Below are 26994 nucleotides of genomic sequence, written 5' to 3' on the forward strand. Positions count from 1 at the left end.
ATTGAAAATAAGAATTTGTTCTTAACTGACTTGCCTAGTTAATTAAAGGTAAAATAAAAATGTAATTAAATTGCATAATAATGTCTTCTTAAAAAGTAATTCCCGGGAAGCTCAAACTATGGTAAGCCAGAGGACACATTTCTAAGATTGTAGTCAGCCAATAAAATCTCTCCTTTCAGTATTCCCTCCTACTGCATGAAAGGTACATGTAAAGTGCCATCATATATAGGGTGCATGTAAAGTGCCCCACTGTCAGACCCACACACTATACAGTGCAGAAGGGACTAATGTTACAATGATGAATAGAGAAGTATTTTTGTTTTACATCAACTTGGGTAAGTGTAAGACATTTTAATTGAATTCCTACATTCGTAGTATGTAGTTTGAATATGATAGGTGAAGTAGGATGTTCTGTCTGTAACGAGTGGAAATGGTTTATCCATGTATTTGTCTTTGATCCATTTTGTTTATTTGCTTTGACAGTTGGTGCTTTTACCAAAACAAACGTAATCCAACCAACCCCTGTGATGGTTACTGAGCTGGGAGGAACTCTGACTCTCACTTGCTTTTGTCCGAATGTGTCGGTGATCAGATTTAATTGGTTCAAGCAGATATTTGGACAGAAACCACTCTACATGGCATCATCTCTTTATGTTGGCCAAGATAGTTATTATTCCAACAACTTTATTAAGGACTTTACTGAGACCAAACGTTTGGGTGTGAGGAGAGGACTCTACAGCTGTAACTTGACCATATCCAAGACAGAGACAGGGGACTCAGCTACATACTATTGTTCCACTACAGCCATCTATGAGCTCACATTTGGAGAGGGAACTGTTTTAATTGTCAAAGGTGACTAAATATTTGCTTCTTCAATTTCAAAATGGGTGGCCCTGTATATTGGTATGTTCGTATGACTGCTACGTCAAATGCTAGTTATGAATTCATGGCCTTTTATGTATTTCACCAACACATCTTAGTCTTACTTAGGTCTCTCTCTCTGTCTTCAGACTCAGAGTCCAACAGCATGTCTGTGCTCCAGCAGCCTGTGTCTGAGTCAGTCCAGCCAGGAGACTCTGTGACTCTGAACTGTACAATACACACTGAGACCTGTGTAGGAGAACACAGTGTCTATTGGTTCAGACGTGGCTCAGGAGAATCCCGTCCAGGAATCATTTACACCCATGGAGACAGGAGTGATCAGTGTGAGAAGAGCTCTGAGGCTGGGTCTCCTACACAGAGTTGTGTCTACAACCTCCCCAAGAGGAACCTCAGCCTCTCTGATGCTGGAAGTTACTACTGTGCTGTGGCTTCATGTGGGGAGATACTGTTTGGGAACGGGACCCAGCTGGACATTGAGGGTATATGATACAGCTTATATTTTATTTTATATCTACTGTATAGTCTACTGTGTAGAACATACACTTACTTGCTATTCTGGTTTCATCTATTACTGTTTGAATTTCAACAGACCATAGAACAGATCCTCTTGTCTTGGTGTCCTGCCTGGGTGTAGCATTAGGTGTCACGTTCACCTTGATCATTGTCCTGGTTTGCATCATGTACAAGATGAACAACACAACATGTGTGCAGTGCAGAGGTAAGTTACTATCCCTTGCTACATTGATGTCACCATTTGTTGTTGTTTCAGTAGTGGAAGAAGTAGAATTATCCTAATCTTTTGTGTCATTCTTTTTAGGACTCGTCTCTCAGACCAGAGGTCCTGCAGTTACCCAGTCAGATGCAGGGGTAAGCAGAAATGATTGTATATTGTTTGAAGTCTATTGTGAAGCCTGTCTTTAAACAACTTCACTATTGTGGGTAACAAATTATACGTTTAAAATAATTGAATGTCAACAATGCTATTTTGTGCTTCACAGGACCAAGATGGAAACAGTCTCCATTACGTAGCTCTGAATCTGAGCAACAAGAAGAACAGGTCTAGAAGACAGAGAGGTCACATGGAGACAGTGGTGTACGCTGGAATCAGACAGTAGAACTGGATGAATGAACCAATGATCATTTTATACTAGATAACTCTTTATTAACTAGTTCTAGCTTCATTAACTATCTATGAATGCATAAGCAGTCAAACGTGATAAAAACAGTGGTCATAGCTTTTTTGTTATACAATGTTGAAATAATTGAATGCATTGCTATTTTTTGTTGTTGTTGAATAATAATTATAATAATAATAATAATAATAATAATAATTAGGGGGGTGCTTATATTTGTCTTGGTACACAAGTGTGTAATGGAAATGTTTTTTTTGTTGCTAATCCCAACTCCCCCTGAGGCACCCACAGGGAGTGGGTTCATAGCCAGGGTCACCATTGTACAGCACACCTGGAGCAATTAGGGTGCCATGCTCAAGGGCACCTCGACAGATTTTTATTATTTGTATTGAATTTGTTGTGCCCATTTTAGCAACAGTAAACTAGTTACTTGTGTAAAGAAAAATAAATAGTTTCCAACTGTTTGAATTTGAATAAATTGAACCCATTGTATACTATGATGATATGGCGCTTCTTACAGACGGATGCTCTTAACTGTCTCAGACATTATGGTCTGTTTACAAAGCTTTGTGGTGAAGGTGGAGGTGTTGCAGTAACTTTCCACTGATGGAAACTAACCTCTTATAGACATTTAACACAGGAAGACTGACCTGCACCCACACTACTCTCTACTTTGTCCCTTAGGGCCCTGTATTGTTCACACCCCTTGGTGTGAAACAGCACCTTAGTGCAACAAGGACCTCTCAACACAAATGTGTAGGTCAAAGTTTACTTAATTATGTGACAGTACCACATCATGTTACGGTAAATGATTTAGGCCTCTTGCAATAGATCTACTCATAGTGAAAGTTGCACAACAGCCAGCACCACAGAAGGAGCACAGGCCATAGTCAGCCGTCATTATTTTTTTTATTTTAAGACATAACATAATAAACCATACAATTTTACTCCATACATCTCTATTCTCTGTCTAAAGAACATCTCTGCCACCACATATACAAATATACAATATGATTAAAAGTAATAGCAGTTTAGCTGAATGTGTCAGGCTCCATCACACCATTAGAAATGGAGGAACACCAAGACACATCTATTTCTTATCACAGATGAAGTGCCTTTTTATTGAACCTTTATTTAATTATGTTTAGTCTAGTTGAAATTATTATTATATTTTTTTTTTCAAGAGAGACCTTGTGCTTGCACACCCCAAGAATCTCTGTGACTCTACATACCTCATAGATATACAGTTGAAGTCGGAAGTTTACATACAGTGAGGGAATAAAGTATTTGATCCCCTGCTGATTTTGTACGTTTGCCCACTTACAAAGAAATGATCAGTCTATAATTTTAATGGTAGGTTTATTTGAACAGTGAGAGAGAATTTGAGACAGAATAACAACAAAAAAATCCAGAAAAACGCATGTCAAAAATGTTATAAATTGATTTGCATTTTAATGAGGGAAATAAGTATTTGACCCTCTCTCAATCAGAAAGATTTCTGGCTCCCAGGTGTCTTTTATACAGGTAACGAGCTGAGATTAGGAGCACACTTAAAAGGAGTGCTCCTAATCTCAGTTTGTTACCTGTATAAAAGACACCTGTCCACAGAAGCAATCAATCAATCAGATTCCAAACTCTCCACCATGGCCAAGACCAAAGAGCTCTCCAAGGATGTCAGGGACAAGATTTTAGACCTACACAAGGCTGGAATGGGCTACAAGACCATCGCCAAGCAGCTTGGTGAGAAGGTGACAACAGTTGGTGCGATTATTCGCAAATGGAAGAAACACAAAAGAACTGTCATCTCCCTCGGCCTGGGGCTCCATGCAAGATCTCACCTCGTGGAGTTGCAATGATCATGAGAACGGTGAGGAATCAGCCCAGAACTACACAGGAGGATCTTGTCAATGATTTCAAGGCAGCTGGGACCATAGTCACCAAGAAAACAATTGGTAACACACTACGCCGTGATGGACTGAAATCCTGCAGCGCCCACAAGGTCCCCCTGCTCCAGAAAGATGGAGACAGTCTCCATTACGTAGCTCTGAATCTGAGCAACAAGAAGAACAGGTCTAGAAGACAGAGAGGTCACATGGAGACAGTGGTGTACGCTGGAATTAGACAGTAGAACTGGATGAATGAACCAATGATCCTTTTATACTAGATAACTCTTTATTAACTACTTCTATCTTCATTAACTCTATCTATGAATGCATAAGCAGTCAAATCTGATGAAAACAGTGGTCATAGCTTTTTTGTTATTCAAAGATGAAATAATAGAATGCATTGCTTCTCTGACAAACATTTTTTTTTAAATAATAATAATATTTAGGGGTGGTGCTTTTATTTGTCTTGGTACACAAGTGTGTAATGGAAATGTTATTTTGTTACTAACCCCAACTCCCGCTGAGACACCCGCAGGGAGTGGGTTCACAGCCACTTATGGTTAAGTGCCTTGCTCAAGGACACAGCGACAGATTATTATTATTTTTATTGTATTTGTTGTGCCCATTTTAGCAACAGTTGCTTGTGGTAAAGAAAAATAAAGTGTTTCCAACTGTTTGAATTTGATTCAGTTGAACTCATTGCATACTATGATGATATGGCGCATTGTACAGACGGATGCTCTTAACTGTCTCAGACATTATGGTCTGTTTACAAAGCTTTGTGGTGAAGGTGGTGGTGTTGCAGTAACTTTCCACTGATGGAAACTAACCTCTTATAGACATTTAACACAGGAAGACTGACCTGCACCCACACTACTCTCTACTTTGTCCCTTAGGGCCCTGTATTGTTCACACCCTTTGGAATGAAACAGCACCTTAGTGCAACAAGGACCTCTCAACACAAATGTGTAGGTCAAAGTTGACTTAATTATGTGAAGTCTAGCAGTACCACATCATGTTACGGTAAATGATTTAGGCCTCTTGCAACAGAACTACTCATAGTGAAAGTTGCACAACAGCCACTACCACAGAATGAGGACAGGCTTTAGTCAGGCCTCATTCTGTTGTAGTGTTATTTTTTTAAATGATGTCTTCTGCCTACTTATTGCATGTGACACACCCCCTCACATACACAGCAACCTATTTATAGGTAAGCTTTGTTCTGCTATGAACAAAACATGAGGTTGTAACTAGCTACACTTTGGTGAGGCCTGCTGGACTTCTGCGCAGGACCATCTCTTTCTCTCTCTCTCTCTATCTCTCTCTCTCTCTCTGAGTCTCTCTCTCTCTCTTTATCTTTCTCCTTCATTCTCCGTCTCTCTCTCTCTCTCTTTATCTTTCTCCTTCATTCTCTGAGTCTCTCTCTCTCTCTCTTTAACTTTCTCCTTCATTCTCTGAGTCTCTCTCTCTATCTTTCTCCTTCATTCTCTGAATCTCTCTCTCTCTCTCTCTCTCTGTCTTTCTCTCTATGTGATTTCCAGCAGGATGTCTCAGTGGTGTCAGTCAGTTGTATCACATACTCTATACTAGCTCTTCAAGTTGTCCATTTTAGCAGCAGTAGACCACTATTTTCATGAGGCAGCTTGATATCTACATATATATTCAACTGAACTGTCTATTGGGTCATTTGACCTAGACTTCTGAAGTACTTTGCCCCACACACATGACAGTTTTAAGTGTGATGTAAAGTATCATCATCTGGGACAAGAAGAAAGAGCCTCCTCATATTTATATGATGGGAGGGCTTATATCCGTCCATACATTGGACAATAAATTGTGTATGAGATATTGTAGACAGTATGAGCTGTATTTATGTCTTATAAAGGATAAATACACAGTCACATTCAGTGAAAAAAAGTGCAATTAACATAGTCATTCAAACTTGCAATGTGATGAAGTTGTGCAACACATGTTCAAGCTGTACAACAACATGAATGTACAGCGTTTGTTGCATTCATGAGCCAATCAAATTTGAACATCCAGATCAGATGGTACCGGAGATCAACCAATGAAAGCAAACACAAGTTTCCTTTCTCTTCTGTAGAGAGACTGCATTTCACACAGGTCAATATCATCACTTGAAGGAACAAGCAAGATGGACCAACTCTTCATCTTTCTTTTCATCTGGAAAGCTTGTAAGTAAAATCTAGCTCAATTTACTAATCTTATAACTGTTAAACATACATTACAGGTTCTTACTATATTTGGTACATGTGTTTGCAACATGGTCCATTTATTATTTTAATTCAGGTACATCTAAAACACAAATAATTGTTCAGCCTGCTTCTTTCCAGAAGGAGGCAATGTGGCTATTGATTGCCACATGACCAGTGAGAACGTCAACTACATGATGTGGTACAAACTCACCACCAGCACTGTGCTTCAATACATTGCTAAATCGTCAAAGTACGAGAGTGATGTGCAATTCTACAACGCATTTGATGAGGGTGATTCTCTGTGTTGGCTGGCAAAAACACATTTCACCTCAACATTTCTGCCACATGGCAAGAGGACCTTGGGACCTACAACTGTGGGAAGATTTTCTTGAATCATATGCTGTTTGCTGATGGAATCTTGTTAATGCTGACAGGTGAAAATATAACAAAATACTTTATTTTGTTTATATACACCATCGTTCAAAAGTTTGGGGTCACTTAGAAATGTCCTTATTTTTGAAAGAAAAGCACATTTTCTGTCCATTAAAATAACATCAAATTGATCAGAAATACAGTTTAGACATTGCTAATGTTGCAAATGACTGCTGTAGCTGGAAACGGCAGATTTTGTTATGGGATATCTACATCGGTGTACAGAGGCCCATTATCAGCAACCATCACTCCTGTGTTCCAATGGCACGTTGTGTTAGCTAATCCACGTTTTTCATTTTAAAAGGATAAATGATCATTAGAAACAGTTTTGCAATCATGCTAGCTCAGCTGAAAACTGTTGTTCTGATTAAAGAAGCAATAAAACTGGTCTTCTATAGACTAGTTGAGTATCTGGAGCATCAGCATTTGTTGGTTACAGGCTCAAAATGGCCAGAAACAAAGTATTTTCCTCTGAAACTCGTCAGTCTATTCTATTCTGAGAAATGAAGGCTATTCCATCCGAGAAATTGCCAAGAAACTGAAGATCTCGTACAACGCTGTGTACTACTCCCTTCACAGAATAGTGCAAACTGGCTCTAACCAGAATAGAAAGAGGGGTGGGAGGCCCTGGTGCACAACTGAGCAAGAGGACAAGTACATTAGAGTGTCTAGTTTGAGAAACAGACGCCTCACATGTCCTCAACTGGCAGCTTCGTTAAATAGTACCTGCAAAACACCAGTCTCAATGTCTTTCAGTTCTGGTTAGAGCCAGTTTGCGCTGTTCTGTCTGTAATGTTACATGCATCTCTATGCAATGTACATTCTGTAAAGATCAATTAAATGCTCAACAAATAAGCATTGCTGATAGATTGTCATAAAAAATAATAGCTGGCCTTCCTCTATTTCTGTGAGGACAGACGCCGGGGACAAGAAGCAGATACAGGGAGTGAACATTTAATGAATAATGAACATGAAACAGAACAGGAACTGAATACGGAAAGCGTCTGGACAGGGGAAACGGAAACGACAACAATGCTGATACAGGGAACACACAGGGAAGCACACAGAAAGAGGGAAGGCAATCAACAAATTAAAAGAGTCCAGGTGAGTCCAATGACACCCTGCTGCGTGTGCTGGTGACCGGTGATGAAGCACAGGTGCGCGTAAAGATGGTGACAGGTGTGTGTAATGAAGGCAGTCTGGCACTCTTGAGTGCCAGAGAGGGAGAGCAGGAGCAAGTGTGAAGGGAGGACAGATGTCCAAACGTCAGGGCAATCAGATAAATGTGTCAACATTAAATAAATAGAGTATATATATTTTTTTTTTTACAAGAAACTGCCATTTAACTTTCCTTACAGCTAGTATTCAGTTTATTTGTGCATTTCATTATATTAAGCTTTCTTGGAAGTAATAGGTCACTGTACTTCTGATCTTTGTGATCTTTGTTCTTTTTTTCCATAGAATGTCTGCCTGTCACTGTTCCACTGACTGTCAGGTCATTGTAGTAGTGTACAGTCTGAACAGTCATGCATTTTGTAGTGTTTTCTTCCACAGGAGAATATAAACATTATATAGTAGATCATGCTGTATAATAATGTACAGTGCCTTGAAAAAGTATTCATCCCCCTAGGTGTTTCTCCTATTTTGTTGTATTACAACCTGTAATTTAAATAGATTTTTATTTGGATTTCATGTAATGGACACACACAAAATAGTCCAAATTGGTGAAGTGAAATGAAAAAAATTACTTGTTTCAAAAAATTCTAAACAGAAAAGTGGTTCGTGCTTATGTATTCACCCCCTTTGCTATGAAGCCCCTAAATAAGATCTGGTGCAACCAATTACCTTCAGAAGTCACATAATTAGTTAAATAAAGTCCACCTGTGTGCAATCTAAGTGTTACATGATCTGTCACATTATCTCAGTATATATACACCCGTTCTGAAAGGCCCCAGAGTCTGCAACACCACTAAGCAAGCGGTACCATGAAGAACAAGGAGCTCTCCAAACAGGTCAGGGACAAAGTTGTGGAGAAGTACAGATCAGGGTTGGGTTATAAAAAAATATCAGAAACTTTGAACATCCCACGGAGCACCATTAAATCCATTATTAAAAAATTGAAAGAATATGGCACCACAACAAACCTGCCAAAAGAGGGCCGCCCACCAAAACTCACAGACCAGGCAAGGAGGGCATTAATCAGAGGCAACAAAGAGACCAAAGATAACCCTGAAGGAGCAGCAAAGCTCCACAGCGGAGATTGGAGTATCTGTCCATAGGACCACTTTAAGCTGTACACTCCACAGAGATGGACTTTACGGAAGAGTAGCCAGAAAAAAGATATTGCTTAAAGAAAAATAAGCAACCACGCTTTTGTGTTCGCCATAAGGCATGTGGGAGACTCCCCATACATATGGAAGAAGGTACTCTGGTCAGATGAGACTAGAATGTAGTTTTTTGGCCATCAAGGAAAACGCTATATCGTTGCGCAAACCCAACACCTCTCATCACACTGAGAACACCATCCCCACAGTGAAGCATGGTGGTGGCAGCATCATGCTGTGGGGATGTCTTTCATTGGCAGAGACTGGGAAACTGGTCAGAATTGAAGTGATGATGGATGCCGTTAAATTCAGGGAAATTCATAAGGGAAACCTGTTTCAGTCTTCCAGAGATTTGAGACTGGGACGGAGGTTCACCTTCCAGCAAGACAATGACCTTAAGCATACTGCTAAAGCAACACTTGAGTGGTTTAAGGGAAAACACGTTTTTTTTGTCTTATTTCTTGTTTGTTTCACAATAAAAAATATTTTGGTGGTAGGCATGTTGTGTAAATCAAATGATACAAACCTCCCCAAAACCCATTTTAATTCCAGTTTGTAAGACAACAAAATAGGAAAAATGCCAAGAGGGTGAAGACTTTCGCAAGCCACTGTATGTTATCATGGCTCCACCCCCCTCAGATACAAGACAGTGACGTGTTGAACCACACCACAAATTTCTTGTTGACAAACTATAGTTTTGGCAAGTCAGTTAGGACATCTACTTTGTGCATGACACAAGTCATTTTTCCAACAATTGTTTACAGACAGATTATTTCACTTATAATTCACTGTATCACAATTCCAGTGGGTCAGAAGTTTACATACACCAAGTTGACTGTACCTTTAAACAACTTGAAAATTCTACAAAATGATGTCATGCTTTAGAAGCTTCTGAGTCATCATTTGAGTCAATTGGAGGTGTACCTGTGGATGTATTTCAAGGCCTACCTTCAAACTCAGTGCCTCTTTGCTTGACATCATGGGAAAATCAAAATAAATCAGCCAAGAACTATAGGGAGTAGTTCGATGTAAATCTCTGGTTGTCCATCAGAGTTCACAATGTCCTTCTTAGTTGTAGGCTTCTTTGTCTCAGAGTGTTCTTAGAATGGATACCTCAGATGAACACACACAGTGGTGAGAGGGATCTGTCCTTCCCTCTCGTCTTTGGTCAGTTGTCCTAGACTACTTTACATACCCAGCTGCAGACTGTGAATGTTTGGTTTAGTCTTTACCTTCTTCACTCGTCGAGAGTTTCAGAGGGGCTTACCATTTTCTGGTCTTGTAGTATTAACCATTTAAACGTGTGGACCATGTCCACGTCCATGGTCACCTCACACCATCCACCTGCTTGGTCTAATGTAAATTTCGTTACAAAGGGTTTTATACTTGTGGCCACTGACTGAGCATAGATTTAAATGCAAAATAATTTTCTCATTTTAGAAGGCTGAAATCACATTGTCACACAATTCACATCTTCACAAAAGTAGTCTTATACTTAATCATTTATTTTATACAACATTTAGATGCAAACCTGATAACTAGGACGTGTACACGTACAGAGTTACAGTTATCTTGTTATACCATCCGTAATAACATCACAAAACACTAAATTATATGAGATAATTATTGTTTGGATCCCCACCAACCATTCCAAACATTTGGATTTCAAAACTAATCTTCCAATGTCCAGTCTTTTGATGTAAGAGATTTTAGGCAAGAGTCTCTCTCTATACCAAGCACATTCATTTGTTGGATAGTGAGAGGCAGAGGGAGAAAGTTGGAAACAATTTACGACCGGTTGTTAAGTCATAAAACTGGGCCAACTCCCTCAGGAGATGGGTGTCTGGCTATCTTCAAACCTTTGGTTAGCGGCACCTTTGATCCTCAGCAAGGAGAGAGAGTTCTTGGGGACCTTCAATGCAGCAGAATGTTTTTGGTACCGTTCCCCAGATTTTTCCCTGTACAGGTAATTCCTTCGACATCATGGCTTGGTTTTTACTCTGACATGCACTGTCAACTGTGGAACCTTATATAGACAGGTGTGTGCCTTTCCAAATCATGTCCAATCAATTGAATTTACCACAGGTGGACTCCAACTTGTAGAAACATCTCAAGGATGATCAATGGAAACAGGATGCACCTGAGATCAATTTTGAGACTCATAGCAAAGGGTCTGAATACTTATGTAAATAAGATAATTCTGTTTTAAATTTTTATACATTTGCATACATTTAGAAAAACTGTTTTCATTTTGTTGTTATGGGGTATTGCTTGTAGACTGATGAGGAAAGAAAATACTTTAATTAATTTTAGAATAAGGCTGTAACGTAACAAAATGTGTAAAAAGTCAAGGGGCCTGAAAACTTTCCAAATGCACTGTATGCACATATATAGAAGAGCAGTTCATTCAATTAACATACAACTTTTTAAATAAGCTAACATGCCATTAATTAAAAAAAAAATGCTATTTTAACACCTCAGCAATCTCAATTAATCATAATTTGCAATACATGATGGTGGTAATTTCAACAGTTACTGCAAAACCCAAGTCTTTTGACATTTGTCTTAGATTGATCTATTTCCTGGTGGTGTAGATGATGATGAAGATGGTCAGACAGCAGACGAGAACTCTAGTTCTTATGATGGAGAGAAGGACCAGGATTCTCATCTGTGGATCATTAGAGTGACCACACTCAACATCCAGCTTGGTCCCATTACCAGACATGCTGTTGGACTCTAAATCTGAAAAGACTTATAGAGTAAGGTCATGGTGTGTAAATTGTATTGTACTGCTACCTCTATTCATCAACAATTTGTAATGTATATTTAGAATTTCATGGACGCAAAATGAAAATGAAAAATAAAGAAGTAAGTTAGGTTACCTTTGACAATCAAAACAGCTCCTTCTCCAAATTTGACTTCGCCTACTTCAATAGCAGCACAGTAGTATGTAGATGAGTCCCCTAACTGTGTCTTAGGTTGAAACTGTCAACTCCTCTCTTCACACTCAGACATTTTGTCCCAGTGAAGTCCTTGGTAAAGCTGTTGTAGTAAAAACGATATTGGCTAATGAAAAGTGATGATACCATGAGAAGGGGTCTCTGTCCAACAGTCTGCCTGAACCAAGTGGCCAAAAGCAAGTGATAGTCACACTACCTCCCATTACAGTAACCATGACCAGGCCTGGTTGGACTATGTCCTTGATAAATGAACAAACTGTCAAAGGAAACAAACAATATAGATTGAAGATCAAGATATAGACCAAAAAACATATCAAATACGTATAATATTCATACTATAAAGTAATTCAAATGGATTCAAAAAGCTTTTTTTTTTTAAATGATCTAAACTTAAAATTCTTACACAAGTTAGCATAAATCAAAACGATAGATCAATGTCTGTTCATCATTGTAATGTCAGAGTTTGAATCTGACAAAGGGGCAGCTTCATACACAGTATGATGACATTCTACATGTAGCCATCATATAGTAGGAGGGAACACTTAACTGGGGGATTTAATTGCATGCCTAAACAGGAATAAAAGTACTAGAATATTTATCCTCTGGCCTAACATAGTTTGAACATCCCGGGCAAAAGTTGTGAAGAAGACAATATAAAGCAAATCAGAGTTGTTGAATAAAGGCAATCAAATATTAGCTTGATAAAGCTGCTTATTTATTTGGGAAATTGTAGTGCAGTGAAACATTGGCTAATATGCGATGAATGTCTGAGGATGGAGTCGCAGCTAGAACATGATCTAGAATAAACACAAAAAAACATGACCTATTGTATTCAAAATATTAGCCATTATTAGCCATTATACACCTCAAAATACAACAAATTGAGTGTTAATAGCCTCAAACTGTGAATAATCTTGAAATACCTATGCCTTTTTTGGGGTGCACATTCCGTAAGTATAGAAATATATAAGTTATATACCCATTCCTTTGAGATTTAGAAATATCATAAACAGTGACACCATGTATACAACACTTCAACAAAGGGCTAATGGGTGATTGGTTGAACTGGACCCAATCTTTTTTCTTGACGCCTCATTCAGACGACCATGGTCTTGTGGTCTATTGCACACTACAGAGTCGCACAGTCTACTGGTTGGACTCTCTGAGACACAAGATGCTGTAGAATGCAAGTAACTGTCTTGAAGGTTTTGCTTGTTTGGTGGTTTGTGGTTTTCTCACCTCTCTGGACAGCCCTGGGTCAAAATATTAGACTATTTGTTTCCTCACCTCCCTGGAGATCCCTGGGTCAAAATAGTAGGTTGTTTGTTTTCTCACCTCTCTGGAGAACACTGGGTCAAAATAGTAGGCTATTTGTTTTCTCAAACGTACTTTAGTTACACTTGATTTATCTTGCCTCCATTGCAGAAGACAATCAAAACCACGTGTACCTAAAGTATTTGAAAGAAAACGTATTTTATTTTGAACAGGTCATTCAAAAGTTAGAGTACTCCAGATGACTCATAGGAGGGCTGTTATAAATAGAACATGTCTTGTCTTGCAGTTAAGAACATTGGGCCAGTAACCAAAAGGTTGCTGGTTAAAATCCCTGTGCCGACTAGGTGAAAAACCTGTGGATGTGCCCTTGAGCAAGGCACTTAAACCTACTTGCTCCCTACTTGGCAAAAATATTTGATGGAAAGGTTGAATCTAAGGCTGAGTTTACAAAGGCAGCCCCATTCTGATGTTGCTCTGGATAAGATATTAAATCTCTACCTATACCAGTCTGTTGTCCTCACTTGTTTCAAGTTGTCTACCATTGTTCCTGTACCCAAGAAAGTGAAGGTAACTGAATTAAATGACTGTCGCCCTTTAGCACTCACTTCTGTCACCATGAAGTGCTTTGAGAGGCTAGTTAAGGATCATACTGTATCACCTCCACCTTATGAATGAATGAATGAATGCTGTTCATTGACTACAGCTCAGCCTTCAACACCATAGTGCCCTCCAAGCTCATCATTAAGCTCGAGGCCCTGGGTCTGAACCCCACCCTGTGCAACTGGGTCCTGGGCTTCCTGACGGGCCACCCCCCAGGTGGTGAAGGTAGGCAACAACACCACCACTAGACTGATCCAACAAAGGGCCCCACAAGGGTGCATCCTCAGCCACGCACATCTTCAACTGAACACAACAGTGGTAGGACTGATTACCAACAACAACGAGAAAGCCTAAAGGAAGGAGGTGAGGGCCCTACAGGAGTGGTGCCATGAAAATAACCTCTCCCTCAATGTCAACAAAACGAAAGAGCTGATCGTGGACTTCAGGAGACAACAGAGGGAACAAGCCCCCATCGAACATGGCCGCAGTGGAGAAGGTGAAAAGCTTCAAGTTCCTCTGCATACACATCACTGACAATCTGAAATGTCCCACCCACACAACCAGTGTGGTGAAGAAGATGCAACAGAGCATCTTCAACTTCAGGAGGCTGAAGAAATTTGTCTCGGCCAATAAGACCCTCACAAACTTTTACAGATGCACCATTGACAGCATCCTGTCGGGCTGTATCACCACCTGGTATGGCAACTGCACCGTCTGCAACCTCAGGGCTCTCCAGAGGGTGAAGCGGTCTGCCCAACGCAACACCGGGGGTCACTGCCTGTCCTCCAGGACACCTACAGTACCCGGTGTTACAGGAAGACCAAGAAGATCATCAAGGACCTCAGCCACCTGAGCCACGGCCTGTTCAACCCGCTACCATCCAGAAGGCAGGGTCAGTACAGGTGCATCAAATCTGGGACCAAGAGACTGAAAAACAGCTTCTATATTAAAACCTGTTTGGGATAGGGGGCAGTATTTTCACGGCCGGATAAAAAACGTACCCGATTTAATCTGGTTACTACTCCTGCCCAGTAACTAGAATATGCATATAATTAGTAGATTTGGATAGAAAACATTCTACAGTTTCTAAAGCTGTTTGAATGGTGTCTGTGAGTATAACAGAACTCATATGGCAGGCCAAAACCTGAGAAGATTCTATACGGGAAGTGCCCTATCTGACCATTTCTTGTCCTTCTTTAGCCTCTTTATCAAAAAATACAGCCTCTGTGCTGTAACGTGACATTTTCTAAGGCTTTCATTGGCTCTAGGAAGGTGCCAGAACGTGGAATGATAGCTCTGCAGTCTCTGGGCGAAAAACAGCAGGGGTTTTGGAGAGTGGTCCTTCTGAGAACAATGACACTGGCGCACGCGTGCATGTGATGACTCCATGTTTTTCTTTCTTTCTTTGAACGAATACGTCGTCGCCCGGTTGGAATATTATCGCTATTTTACGAGAAAAATTGCATAAAAATTGATTTTAAACAGCGTTTGACATGCTTTGAAGTACGGTAATGGAATATTTAGATTTTTTTTGTCACGAAACGCGCCGGCGAGTCACCCTTCGGATAGTTACCTGAACGCACGAACAAAACGGAGCTATTTGGATATAACTATGTATTATTTCGAACCAAAACAACATTTGTTGTTGAAGTAGAAGTCCTGGGAGTGCATTCTGACGAAGAACAGCAAAGGTAATCAAATTTTTGTTATAGTAAATCTGAGTTTGGTGAGTGCCAAACTTGGTGGGTGTCAAATTAGCTAGCCGTGATGGCCGGGCTATCTACTCAGAATATTGCAAAATGTGCTTTCACCGAAAAGCTATTTTCAAATCGGACACCGCGATTGCATAAAGGAGTTCTGTATCTATAATTCTTAAAATAATTATGTTTTTTGTGAACGTTTATCGTGAGTAATTTAGTAAATTCACCGGAAGTTTTCGATGGGTATGCTAGTTCTGAACAAAACATGCTAATGTAAAAAGCTGGTTTTTTATATAAATATGAACTTGATTGAACAAAACATGCATGTATTGTATAACATAATGTCCTAGGAGTGTCATCTGATGAAGATCATCAAAGGTTAGTGCTGCATTTAGCTGTGGTTTTGGTTTTTGTGACATATATGCTAGCTTGAAAAATGGGTGTGTGATTATTTCTGGCTGGGTACTCTCCTGACATAATCTAATGTTTTGCTTTCGCTGTAAAGCCTTTTTGAAATCGGACAATGTGGTTAGATAAAGGAGAGTCTTATCTTTCAAATGGTGTAAAATAGTCATATGTTTGAGAAATTGAAATTATAGCATTTTGAAGGTTTTTCGTATTTCGCGCCAGGCGCTACCATTGGATATTGTCCATAAGAGGTTAATTAAGGGCATTAGACTGTTAAATAGTCACCACTAGCCAGCCCCCGACCAGTACCCTGCCCTGAACTTTAGTCACTGTCACTAGACGGCTACCAACAGGTTACTCTACCATGCACCTTAGAGGCTGCTGCCCTACAGTACGTACCTAGTCATGGAACACTGCTCACTTTATTAATGGAACACTGGTCATTTTAAGTTATGTTCACTTACTGTTTTACCCACTTCATATGTACAGTGCATTCTGAAAGTATTCAGACCCCTTGACTTTTTTTGATACGTTACAGCCTTATTCTAAAATGGATTCAGTAAAAAGCTACAAACAATACCCCATAATGACATTGCGAAAACCAAAAAAAGAAAAGGAAAAATAAATACCTTATTTACATAAGCATTCAGGCCCTTTGCTATGAGACTCGGAATTGAGCTCAGGTGCATCCTGTTTCCATTGATCATCCTTGAGATGTTTCTACGACTTGATTGGATTTGGAAAGGCACACACCTGTCTATATAAGGTCCCACAGTTGACAGTGCATGTCAGAGCAAAAACAAAGCCATGAGATCGAAAGAATTGTCTTTAGAGCTCCGAGACAGGATTGTATCAAGGCACAGACCAGGGGAAGGTTACCAAAAACATTTCTTCAGAATTGAAGGTCCCCAAGAACACAGTGGCCTCCATCATCCTTAAATGAAAGAATTTTGGAACCACCAAGACTCTTCCTGGAGCTGGCCGCCCGTCCCAACTGAGCAATCGTGGAGAAGGGCCTTGGTCAGGGAGGTGACCAATAGCCCGATGGTCACTCTGACAGAGCTCCAGAGTTCCTCTGTGGATATGGGAGAACCTTCCAGAAGGACAACCATCTCTGCAGCACTCCACCAATCAAGCCTTTATTGTAGTGGCCAGACGGAAGCCACTCCTCAGTAAATTGGAGTTTGCCAAAAGGCCCCTAAAGGACTCTCAGACCATGAGAAACAAGATTCTCTGGTCTGATGAAACCAAGATTGAACTCTTTGGCCTGAATGCAAGTGTCACGTCTGAAACCAGGCACCATCCCTACAGTCAAGCATGGTGGTGTCAGCGTCATGCTGTGGCTATATTTTTCAGCTGCAGGAATTGAGAGACTAGTCAGGATTGAGGGAAGGATGAACGGAGCAAAGTACAGAGAGATCCTTGATGAAAACATGCTCCAGAGCGCTCAGGATGTCAAACTGGGGTTCACCTTCCAACAGGACAACAACCCTAAACACACAGCCAAGGCAACGCAGGAGTGGCTTTGGGACAAGTCTCTGAATGTCTTTGAGTGGCCCAGCCAGAGCCCAGACTTGATTGAATATCTCTGGAGAGACCTGAAAATAGCTGTGCAGTGACACTCCCCGTCCAACCTCACAGAGCTTGAGAGGATCTGCAGAGAAGAATGGGAGAAACTACCAAAAGCCAGGTGTGCCAAGTTTGTAGAATCATACCCAAGAAAACTTGAAGCTGTAATCGCTGTCAAAGGTGCTTCAACAAAGTACTGAGTAAAGAGTCTGAATACTTGTGTAAATGTGATATTTCAGTTTTAAATTTTTTATAAACTTGAAAAACATTCCACAAACCTGTTTTTGCTGTGTCATTATGGGGTATTGTGTGTAGATTGATGAGGAAAAAACAACAATTTAATCAATTTTAGAATAAGGCTATAACGTAACAAAATGTGGAAAAAGTCAAGGGGTCTGAACACTTTCCGAATGCACTGTATACTGTATACTAGTCAAGGCCTATCCTAATGAACTATTGCTGGAGATATACTATTCTTCCGGTATACTACATATTCTATCCATATACTGTCCATATTGTCTATACATCCCATCATATATACATATTTATACTCCGCAATCCGACATTACTCGTCCCAATATTTCTATATTTCTTAATTCCATTATTTTACTTTGTAGATTTGTGTGTATTTTTGTGTATTGTTAAATATTACTGCACTGAAGGAGCTAGGAAGACAAACATTACTCTACACCCGCAATAACATCTGCTAAATGGTCCAAGTGGTACCGGAGCATCAAGTCTTCTAAACAGCTTCTACCCCCAAGCCATAAGACTCCTGAACATCTAGTCAAATGGCTACCCAGCATATTTGCATTGCCCCCCCCCCTCTTCTCCACACCACTGCCACTCTCTTTTGTCATCTATGCATAGTCACTTTAATAACTCTACCAACATGTACATACTACCTCAACTAACTGTTGCCCCCACACATTGACTCTGTACCGGCACCTCCCTGTATATATTGTTATTTTTTAACTGCTGATCTTTAATTACTTGTGACTTTTATCTCTTAATCTTATCCTTATTTTTTTTAAACTGCACTGTTGGTTAGGGGCTCGTAAGTAAGCATTTCACATTTCACTGTTGTTTTCGGCACAAGTGAAGACTAATAAAATGTTATTTTATTTTATTTGATAAATATATGTATGCGACCAATAACATTTGATTTGAACCTAATGTAACTAATACACCTGACACACTTTATCCACTCTATATCACTCTCGGGTTGGTGTGGTTCTCATAGGTGGCAATCTATCATAAGGAGGATCCTCCTCTATTGGTCTCCTTACAGAGAACCCTGCAGTAGTCCTAGAACACTTGTCTGATTAAGAACGTACTAGTTCTCCCATGACATCATCCTAAAATGGCCCTTCCCCTGATCCCATAGCTATAGAATAGATGGTTCTGTATTACACATGACATGAGATGCTTAACTTGGAGCGTTCAAATAGAGTTCATTACCAGTTCTTTGCAGTTTGTTACTGATTTCAGATGACTATATATATGCGAGTAACTTCATAAAGAACTGGTTTGTTGTGACTGCAAGCAGTCAGTAGCAACATGAACAACAGTAACAAATGCGAAAACAACAGCTAGACATCCTGCTAAAAACCACAGAGACACAGATAGCAGGTAGGAGGGACCTGTGTGTACAAGGCCAGCAGGCCTGACCAAAGCCTAGATAAGGCCTCGTACTTAGAGCAGACCGCAAGTACCTGTGAACTTGTTATCTGTGTGTGGGGGGATGTGAGTGTCACGCTATCAACACGTCTAAAAGAAGGTCAAGACATTTCATTGGAGATATGACTTGAAAAAATAGGTTTTGTGCCTTACTCACGCAAAGACTCTGTGGAACTCAATTACAAAACTACACACTCCAACAAATGAGTCATTGTCTTCATCATATAAATCACTCTACTACCTGTTTCATTTTGAGTGATTGTTGCTCCTTGTTACTAAGCTACACGTTATTATAACTATGTTGAGGTTAGTAGTAATTTACATTTTTGGCTTAAGTTTGACTGCTATTTTGGCTAGACATATGAACTATCACAGAAAAGCACGCTGTTAATGATACTTCATCCAATTAGTGGACATTTTGAACACTTCTACAAGTTGCTGCCAACTCTACTGTTGAGGCAGTTCTGGGGACTTCCATGTTTACTGCTGCTCCCTGTTGAAAAAGAAATGGATTGCAGTTCTGCAAGGGGCACTTATACATATTCACATTTTGTCAATAGTTTGTGAAAACTGCTCAGTTACGACGGGAACATTGTCATATTTGAAATCAGTCTCTCAACCATATCAATTCTGTTCAAAGTATATTCCTTTACTTATCTCATGGAGCAGTGGAGATTCCTCAGTGGAGGAAGGGGATGACCATCCTACTCAGTGGATTTCATAAAAATAAAAACATTTAAAAAGTTATAATTTTTAGATAAAACTATACTAAATATAATCACGTCACCAAATAATTGATTAAAACATAGTATTTTCCGAAGAAGGTCTACAGTAGCTTCAACAGCACTCAGTAGGGTAACACCATGGTGTAGCTGGTGGACAGCTAGCTTCCGTCCTCCTCTGGGTACATTTACTTCAATACAAAACCTAGGAGGCTCATGGTTCTCACCCCCATCCATAGACTTACACAGTATTTACAATAACTTCCGGAGGATGTCCTCCAACCTATCAGAGCTCTTGCAGCATGAACTGACATGTTGTCCAACCAATCAAATGATCAGAGAATGAATCTAGTACTGAAAGCATAAGCTACAGCTAGCTAGCACTGCAGTGCATAAAATCTGGTGAGTAGTTGACTCAAAGAGAGAAAGACAAGAGTTTAACAGTTTTGAACAAATACATTTCTTCCAAAATGAAGGATTTTTTCCCCCCTTCACTTTTCAGTTTCACTTACATAGCTAGCAAATGCAACTAGCTAGTTTAGCCTACTGATACACCCTACTCAAACAGCGGGATGCTATGTTAGCTAGCTGGCTATGACTATCCAATACAATACTGGAACTCTTCCAATCTTCCAAGTCAAGGTAAGCTTTTGGTTTTGGTAACTGCTTACTGACTGTACACTAACGTTACTCCATGATTGTAGAGAGTTTACTAACGCGTTAATTCTATTAGCTATGCTGACTATGGCGTTACTTTAGCTAATAACGATGTAGGCTGTGTGTAGCAGTTTGGCTTGGAAAGGTTTTTTCCCCTTGTCACATACAGCTGATGTGTTGTGCATTGAAGTCCACAAGCGATTCTGTTGAAAAATGTTTCTTAAATGGTAGCAAACAGAACAAAAAGGGGATTAACATACTTGAATATGTCCAATAGAAACTCTCATTTGCAACTGTTGGACTAATGATTTTCTCCTTGTTCAGCTAGATGAAGGCAAGAGTGTGCAAGGCATATTGAATGTCACTGTCTGTCCATGGGTCACTGTCCATCACCTCAAATTTGTCTCTCAATCTGTGCGCACCTACGTTGTAAACTTTCGTTCATAGGCTAGGTTGTAGCAACCTCATGATGGGTATAGGGACAATTTGAGTACCATGTAATTGCCTAAACCAATCGCTGTTACATTGAACTGGGTGAATGACAGTCATCCAATATGCTGTAATAGAGGTAAGGCCATGCTCATGAAAAAAAAGTCTGAACGCCACTGTCATGGAGAGCCAGAATTGTGTTCTTAGTGAAATGGATCTTTGTTGTTTGGATGCACAGAGGTGTGTAAAGAGAGAGTGTGGTTAGGATTAACGGTCATTGCTGGGGGTTAGAGTTGAGTTTACGTGAGTGGAAAATCTATTCAGGGCAGTCAGAACACCACAGAGAGCTGTGATACAGGATACAGCTAAAAGAAGACAGTTTGAGAGGCTAAAACACCAGCAATAGATACATATTTAGAGTTATTATGCAACCAACCATATTTTTTACATTGAGCATAGGCTTGAGATGTTTGTTGCACGCTGAATCTGTAACGACAAAAATATGAATGCTAATCAAGCAATTCCTCTTTATGAAAGCAGTTTAATGTTTTATTTGATCAAAATTTAACAACAGTGTCAATGTAAAAATGAGCTTGGCAGATTACAAGTCATTGTAACACACTGAAAAACCCCTAATTATGCATACAGTGTAGAACACACAAAATCAATTCAGGTTATTAAAGAGGAAAACTTCACGTTTCAGTCCATGTTTTGGCGTCTCACACCAGAGTACACAGTGTCTGTCTCCATGGCGCTCCTCTGTCTCCCGGCCTTTGGTTTCTGGTGGACGACGTTCAGAGCGGCGTAATGGAGTGTGTCAACACCTCGATCCTGAGAGCAATAGCAAAAATGCAAATCCAATATTTGGTATTAGACTAAACATTGTGGTATTGTGAAAGAAAACTTCTAATAAAATGTATATTTTCATATTTTGATTGAAGGAAAAACACATTGATTCAGCAACAACTAAACAAGTGTTAGGTCAGGTTACCTGGTTATCATGACTGGGGACTGTTGGAGCACATGGCTGAGGGTGCGTTCCTTTTAATCAAACACATCAATCAATATAATCATTATCATCATCATCCTACAATGAAGAGACTTTATGACCAATTTTGACCTAAACATTTCAACTAATGTAACTGTACCAACAATTGATAAGCATATTGTATCTTGCACAATAAAATTGCTTACCTATGCACTTGCTCATCTTGTACAAAACACAAGTAAGGACAATGATGAGGAGGACACACAAACCCAACGCTACGCCAAGGCAATACATGAACAGAAGATGGTCCTCCTTACAACCATCTGTGAAATATCAAATAGGGATAGAGACACTGAGACACTGAGGAATAAAGCTATGACAATGTTAGAGACACCAACAAGACTCGGCCTGATCTGAGAGTCATACTTGCTTCTCTCATATACAAAGATATCTGAAGGATATAGAAAAACAATGATATCTGAATGATATAGAAAAACAAATGATACCTGAATGGTATAGAAAAACAAAAGATACCTGAATGATATGGAAAAACAAAAGATATCTGAATGATATATAAAAACAAAGATATCTGAATGATATAGAAAAATAACGATATCTGAATGATATAGAAAAACAAAAGATATCTGAATGATATAAAATAAACAAAGATATCTGAATGAAAGAGAGAGACAAAGATATCTGAATGATACAGAAAACAAAGATTTCTGTATGAAAGAGAAAAACAAAAGTAACTGAATGACACCTTGCCTGCAATCTGGATTATAACAAAACACAATGTCAGAAGTATCACTTACGGTCAATGTCCAGCTGGGTCCCGTTCCCAAACAGTATCACCCCACATGAGGCCACAGCACAGTAGTAAGTCCCAGCATCAGAGAGGCTGAGGTTTCTCTTGGGGAGGTTGTAGACACAGCTCTGTGTGGAAGACTCTGCCTCAGCGCTCTTCTCACACTGATCACCCCTGTCTCCATGGGTGTAAATAATTCCTGGACGGGATTCTCCTGAACCATGTCTGAACCAATAGACACTGTGTTCTCCTGCACAGGTCTCAGTGTGTATTGTACAGTTCAGAGTCACAGAGTCTCCTGGCTGGACTGATTTAGACACAGACTGATGTACAACTGTCTTACTGTTGGACTCTGAACCTGAAAATAAGGAAATATTTTGAATTTTTGTTATTATTTTTAAAAAAATTACCCCTTTTTCTCCCCAATTCCGTGATATCCAATTGGTAGTTACAGTATTGTCCCATCGTTCCATAGAGGGGTAGGCCATAACAGTTTGTAGGCCAAACCGATCGAACACTACAGACGATTTTGTGAGAAGACGGATTTTCAGAATGTCTCATGGTCTGACAAACACCGCTCTAGCTCTGTCACCTTTCACCGTAGATGCGGAAGAGCAAGATAGGCAGTTGCAGTGGATTGAAACTCATCCAATGCAAAAAAACAGATATCTCTAGCATAAACTGAAGGATTTGTATGTTTTGTTTGTCTATTAGGCTAATTAGAGGACATCAACCTTTTATGTACATTTGATTGTTACAATAATTCATTTTCCTTTAGCTATTATTCTACACTCTTTGTGTATAATCTAAGATTTTTAACTATCTGAAAATAAGAATTCTCTCTGTACCTTTTACAATGAGAATGGTTCCTTCTCCAAACTCTACCTTGTTTCAATAAGAGCTCCCACAGTAGTATAAGGCTTAATCAGAGAGTTCTATGTCTGAGATCCTTAGGTGATTTTTTTCCTTTGTCACTTTCCACAGAGAAACGAGGGTTACCTAAAAATTATTTTACATTTTTTTACCCCTTTTTCTCCCCAATTCCGTGATATCCAATTGGTAGTTACAGCATTGTCCCATTGCTGCAACTCCCGTTCGGACTCGGGAGAGGCGTAAATTGAGAGCCGTGCGTCCTCCGAAACACGATCCCGCCAGGCCGCACGGCTTCTTGGCACAATGCCGATGTCAGTAAATCCTTTGAATATCCAAAACATCCCTACCTAACATTTGTTGAATAATGATAGGATCTCATTATGACAATACTTAACCCATAAGAATAAAAAAATTTACAACCCCTTTCTTTTTTTTACTAAAGTGTCTAAGCCCTGTCTACATCGGGGGAGGGGGTGGGGGATTCTACTAAGCTAAATGGAATTGTTTTAAGAAGGTTATACCAAGGATCATGTTGCTATTTGATTTTTAATTTTAAGACCCCTTGAAGTATCCCACAAAAAAATATGAAACATTTTTATTTGATTGAAAATTGTACTTGGCTTTACTGCTATTAGCACATACAAACACATTGAATAACATATTCACTACATGGAACAACAGATAGTCCCCCCCCACCAAAGATCATAAGGAAGTTTGCTCCGAAGTGTCTGTCCTCTGTCTGAGAGATATAATATATATATATATATATATATATATATATATATATATATATATATATATATATATATATATATATTTATTTTATTTTTATTTTTATTTTATTTATTTATTTAACCCCTTATTTTTGGCAGTAAACAGTCTCCATATATACCTCCATGCACTAGACTGCACTAGATTTTGTGAGAAGACGGATTTTCGTGAATTGTCTCATGGTCTGACAAACACAGCTCTAGCTCTGTCACTTTTCACTGCAGATGCGGAAGAGTGAGATAGACAGTTGCAGTGGTTTGAGACTCACCAAATGCAAAAAAAAATGATATCTCTAGCTTAAACTGAAGGATTTCTGTGTTTCTTGTGTGTATTATACTTATTAGATTAGACATTTGATTGTCACAATAATTCCATTTCCTTTAGCTATTATTCTACACTCTGTGTATAATCTAAGATTTTTAACTATCTGAAAATAAGAATTCTCTCTGTACCTTTCACAATGAGAATGGTTCCTTCTCCAAACTCCAGCTTGTTTCCATAATAGCTCCCACAGTAGTATAAAGCTGAATCAGAGAGTTCCATGTCTGAGATTCTGAGGTAAATTTTTCCTTCATCACTTTCCACTGAGAAGCGAGGGTTACCTTTAAATTCATGGTAGAATGTAGCGTCACTATCATACTTAAAAAAAAATGTTGACATGAGGCGAGGAATATTTCCAAAGGGTTGCTTGTACCAGGAGAATGTTACTGCCATGTCACCTTCATAGAAACAGTGCAAAGTCACTGTGTCTCCAACATTGGGTGATACGAGACGAATGGCTGAGGATTGTGCTACAGCTGGAACATGATCTATAACACACACAACAACAACATAAATTGCTTTGCTACTCACATATATTAGACAGCACATACTTAAAAATGCTATCATTCTAGGTGGATGCCTGAAATCGACTGTAATATCAGTACCCAATAAAACATGTTATGGTACACATCACACAAGCAGAGAAATAAAACAATTTGACTTACCCATTTGTTTAAGGAGGAGAAATATCACACACAGTGTGATCATCTTTGAAGGTATCACCTTGAGTGGAAAAAGTCTAGCCATGTGTACAACACTTCAACAATGGGGTTATTGGTGATTGGTCGAACTGGACGCGTCATTTTTGTTTACGCCTCATTCAGACAACCTTTGATCTTGTATTGTACCCTGACTCCTGAATGGTTGTGCAAGAAATTGTGGTTTGTATTTCTCCAATTCACTCTGGTCAGACCTTTGTGAAAATGTTATTTTCTATTTGTTTACCATTTGTGTTCTCACAGTCACTTTTTTTAGGTGCATTTAATGTAGGCTATCTTGTCTCCATTGCACTAGTTAAGATAAATCAAGAGCCCCTAAAGATAACATATACTCTTTTGACCATATCATTTAATCAGATGACAGGATAAAACAAATCAATTGTATGGCAGTCTCATTCCCTATCATTCACAGAAACATCCACTGCATCACTGATTGGAAACCTCTGCCAATCACTCTCTGGTGAATGTTGTTCTCATAGGAGGGAATCTATCAAAAGGAGGTTCCTCCACTTTTGGTTTTCTTCCAGAGGACCCTGCAGTAGACTTTGTGCTTCACAATAAATGTCTGATTGGGAATGTACTGAAAATTCTCCCATGACATCATCGGTAACTTGTCCCTCCCCCTGGACTGAGATTGTTAACTCAGAAGGTTCAAACAGAGTTCATTAGCAGGTCCTTGTGGTTTGGAACTGACTTCAGATAACTATAAACATATCAGAGTAGATTTACGGCTGCAAATTGTCAGTGGCAACAAGTAAAGATTGTAAGAACAACAAACTTACATCAAATAGACATCCTGCTGAAAACCACAAGGAGACACAGAGTGCAGGTAGCAGGGTAGATACGGCCTCATCTTGCTTAGAGCGGACCACAGTGTACCTGTGAACTGGTTCTCTGTGTGTAGGTGGGTGTGAGTGGCATGATATGGAGACGTCTGAAAGAGGACAAAACATTTCAGAGGAGAAACATCCACTGCATCACTGATTGGAAACCTCAGCCAATCACTCTCTGGTGAATGTTGCTCTCATAGGAGGGAATCTATCAAAAGGAGGTTCCTCCTCTTTTGGTTTTCTTCCAGAGGACCCTGCAGTAGACTTGTAGACAAGTTGGTGGTTGAAGATATCCCTCTAGTGGTGTGGGGGCTGTGCTTTGGCAAAGTGGGTGGGGTTATATCCTTCCTGTTTGGCCCTGTCTGGGGGTATCGTCGGATGGGGCCACAGTGTCTCCTGACCCCTCCTGTCTCAGCCTCCAGTATTTATGCTGCAGTAGTTTATGTGTCGGGGGCTAGGGTCAGTCTGTTATATCTGGAGTATTTCTCCTGTCTTATCCGGTGTCCTGTGTGAATTTAAGTATACTCTCTCTAATTATTTCTTTCTCTCTTTCTTTCTTTCTCTCTCTCGGAGGACCTGAGCCCTAGGACCATGCCTCAGGACTACCTGACATGATGACTCCTTGCTGTCCCCAGTCCACCTGGCCGTGCTGCTGCTCCAGTTTCAACTGTTTTGCCTGCGGCTATGGAACCCTGACCTGTTCACCGGACGTGCTACCTGTCCCAGACCTGCTGTTTTCAACTCTCTAGAGACAGCAGGAGCGGTAGAGATACTCTCAATGATTGGCTATGAAAAGCCAACTGACATTTAC

The 26994-nt window shown here is 39.7% G+C and overlaps 2 protein-coding genes across 3 annotated transcripts; one reads left to right on the top strand and one right to left on the bottom strand.

Annotated features, from left to right (window-relative positions):
* The first annotated feature begins 527 nt into the window (after nt 1-527).
* Nucleotides 528-2502, top strand: LOC106608738 (uncharacterized). The gene is made up of 5 exons (XM_082977281.1): nt 528-852; nt 1011-1361; nt 1472-1600; nt 1700-1749; nt 1881-2502. Exons 1-5 carry the CDS (start codon nt 528-530, stop codon nt 1995-1997), a joined length of 972 nt encoding a protein of 323 aa, XP_082833407.1. The 3' UTR covers nt 1998-2502.
* Nucleotides 2503-21400: 18898 nt separating this feature from the next.
* Nucleotides 21401-25478, bottom strand: LOC106608737 (uncharacterized). Of its 2 annotated transcripts, XM_045721720.2 has the most exons (7): nt 25300-25472; nt 25033-25122; nt 24766-24915; nt 22677-23027; nt 22068-22184; nt 21865-21914; nt 21401-21704 (listed from the first exon to the last, which is right to left on the bottom strand). In XM_045721720.2, exons 1-7 carry the CDS (start codon nt 25379-25381, stop codon nt 21573-21575), a joined length of 972 nt encoding a protein of 323 aa, XP_045577676.2. In that variant the 5' UTR covers nt 25382-25472; the 3' UTR covers nt 21401-21572. The 2 variants fall into 2 exon arrangements, with proteins under 2 accessions (XP_045577676.2, XP_014062317.3); XM_014206842.3 differs by having other exon boundaries at nt 24766-25122; nt 25300-25478.
* Nucleotides 25479-26994: the final 1516 nt, after the last annotated feature.

This window comes from Salmo salar, chromosome 07 (genome assembly GCF_965601325.2).
Source record: "Salmo salar chromosome 07, fSalSal1, whole genome shotgun sequence".
Classification (NCBI taxonomy): domain Eukaryota; kingdom Metazoa; phylum Chordata; class Actinopteri; order Salmoniformes; family Salmonidae; genus Salmo; species Salmo salar.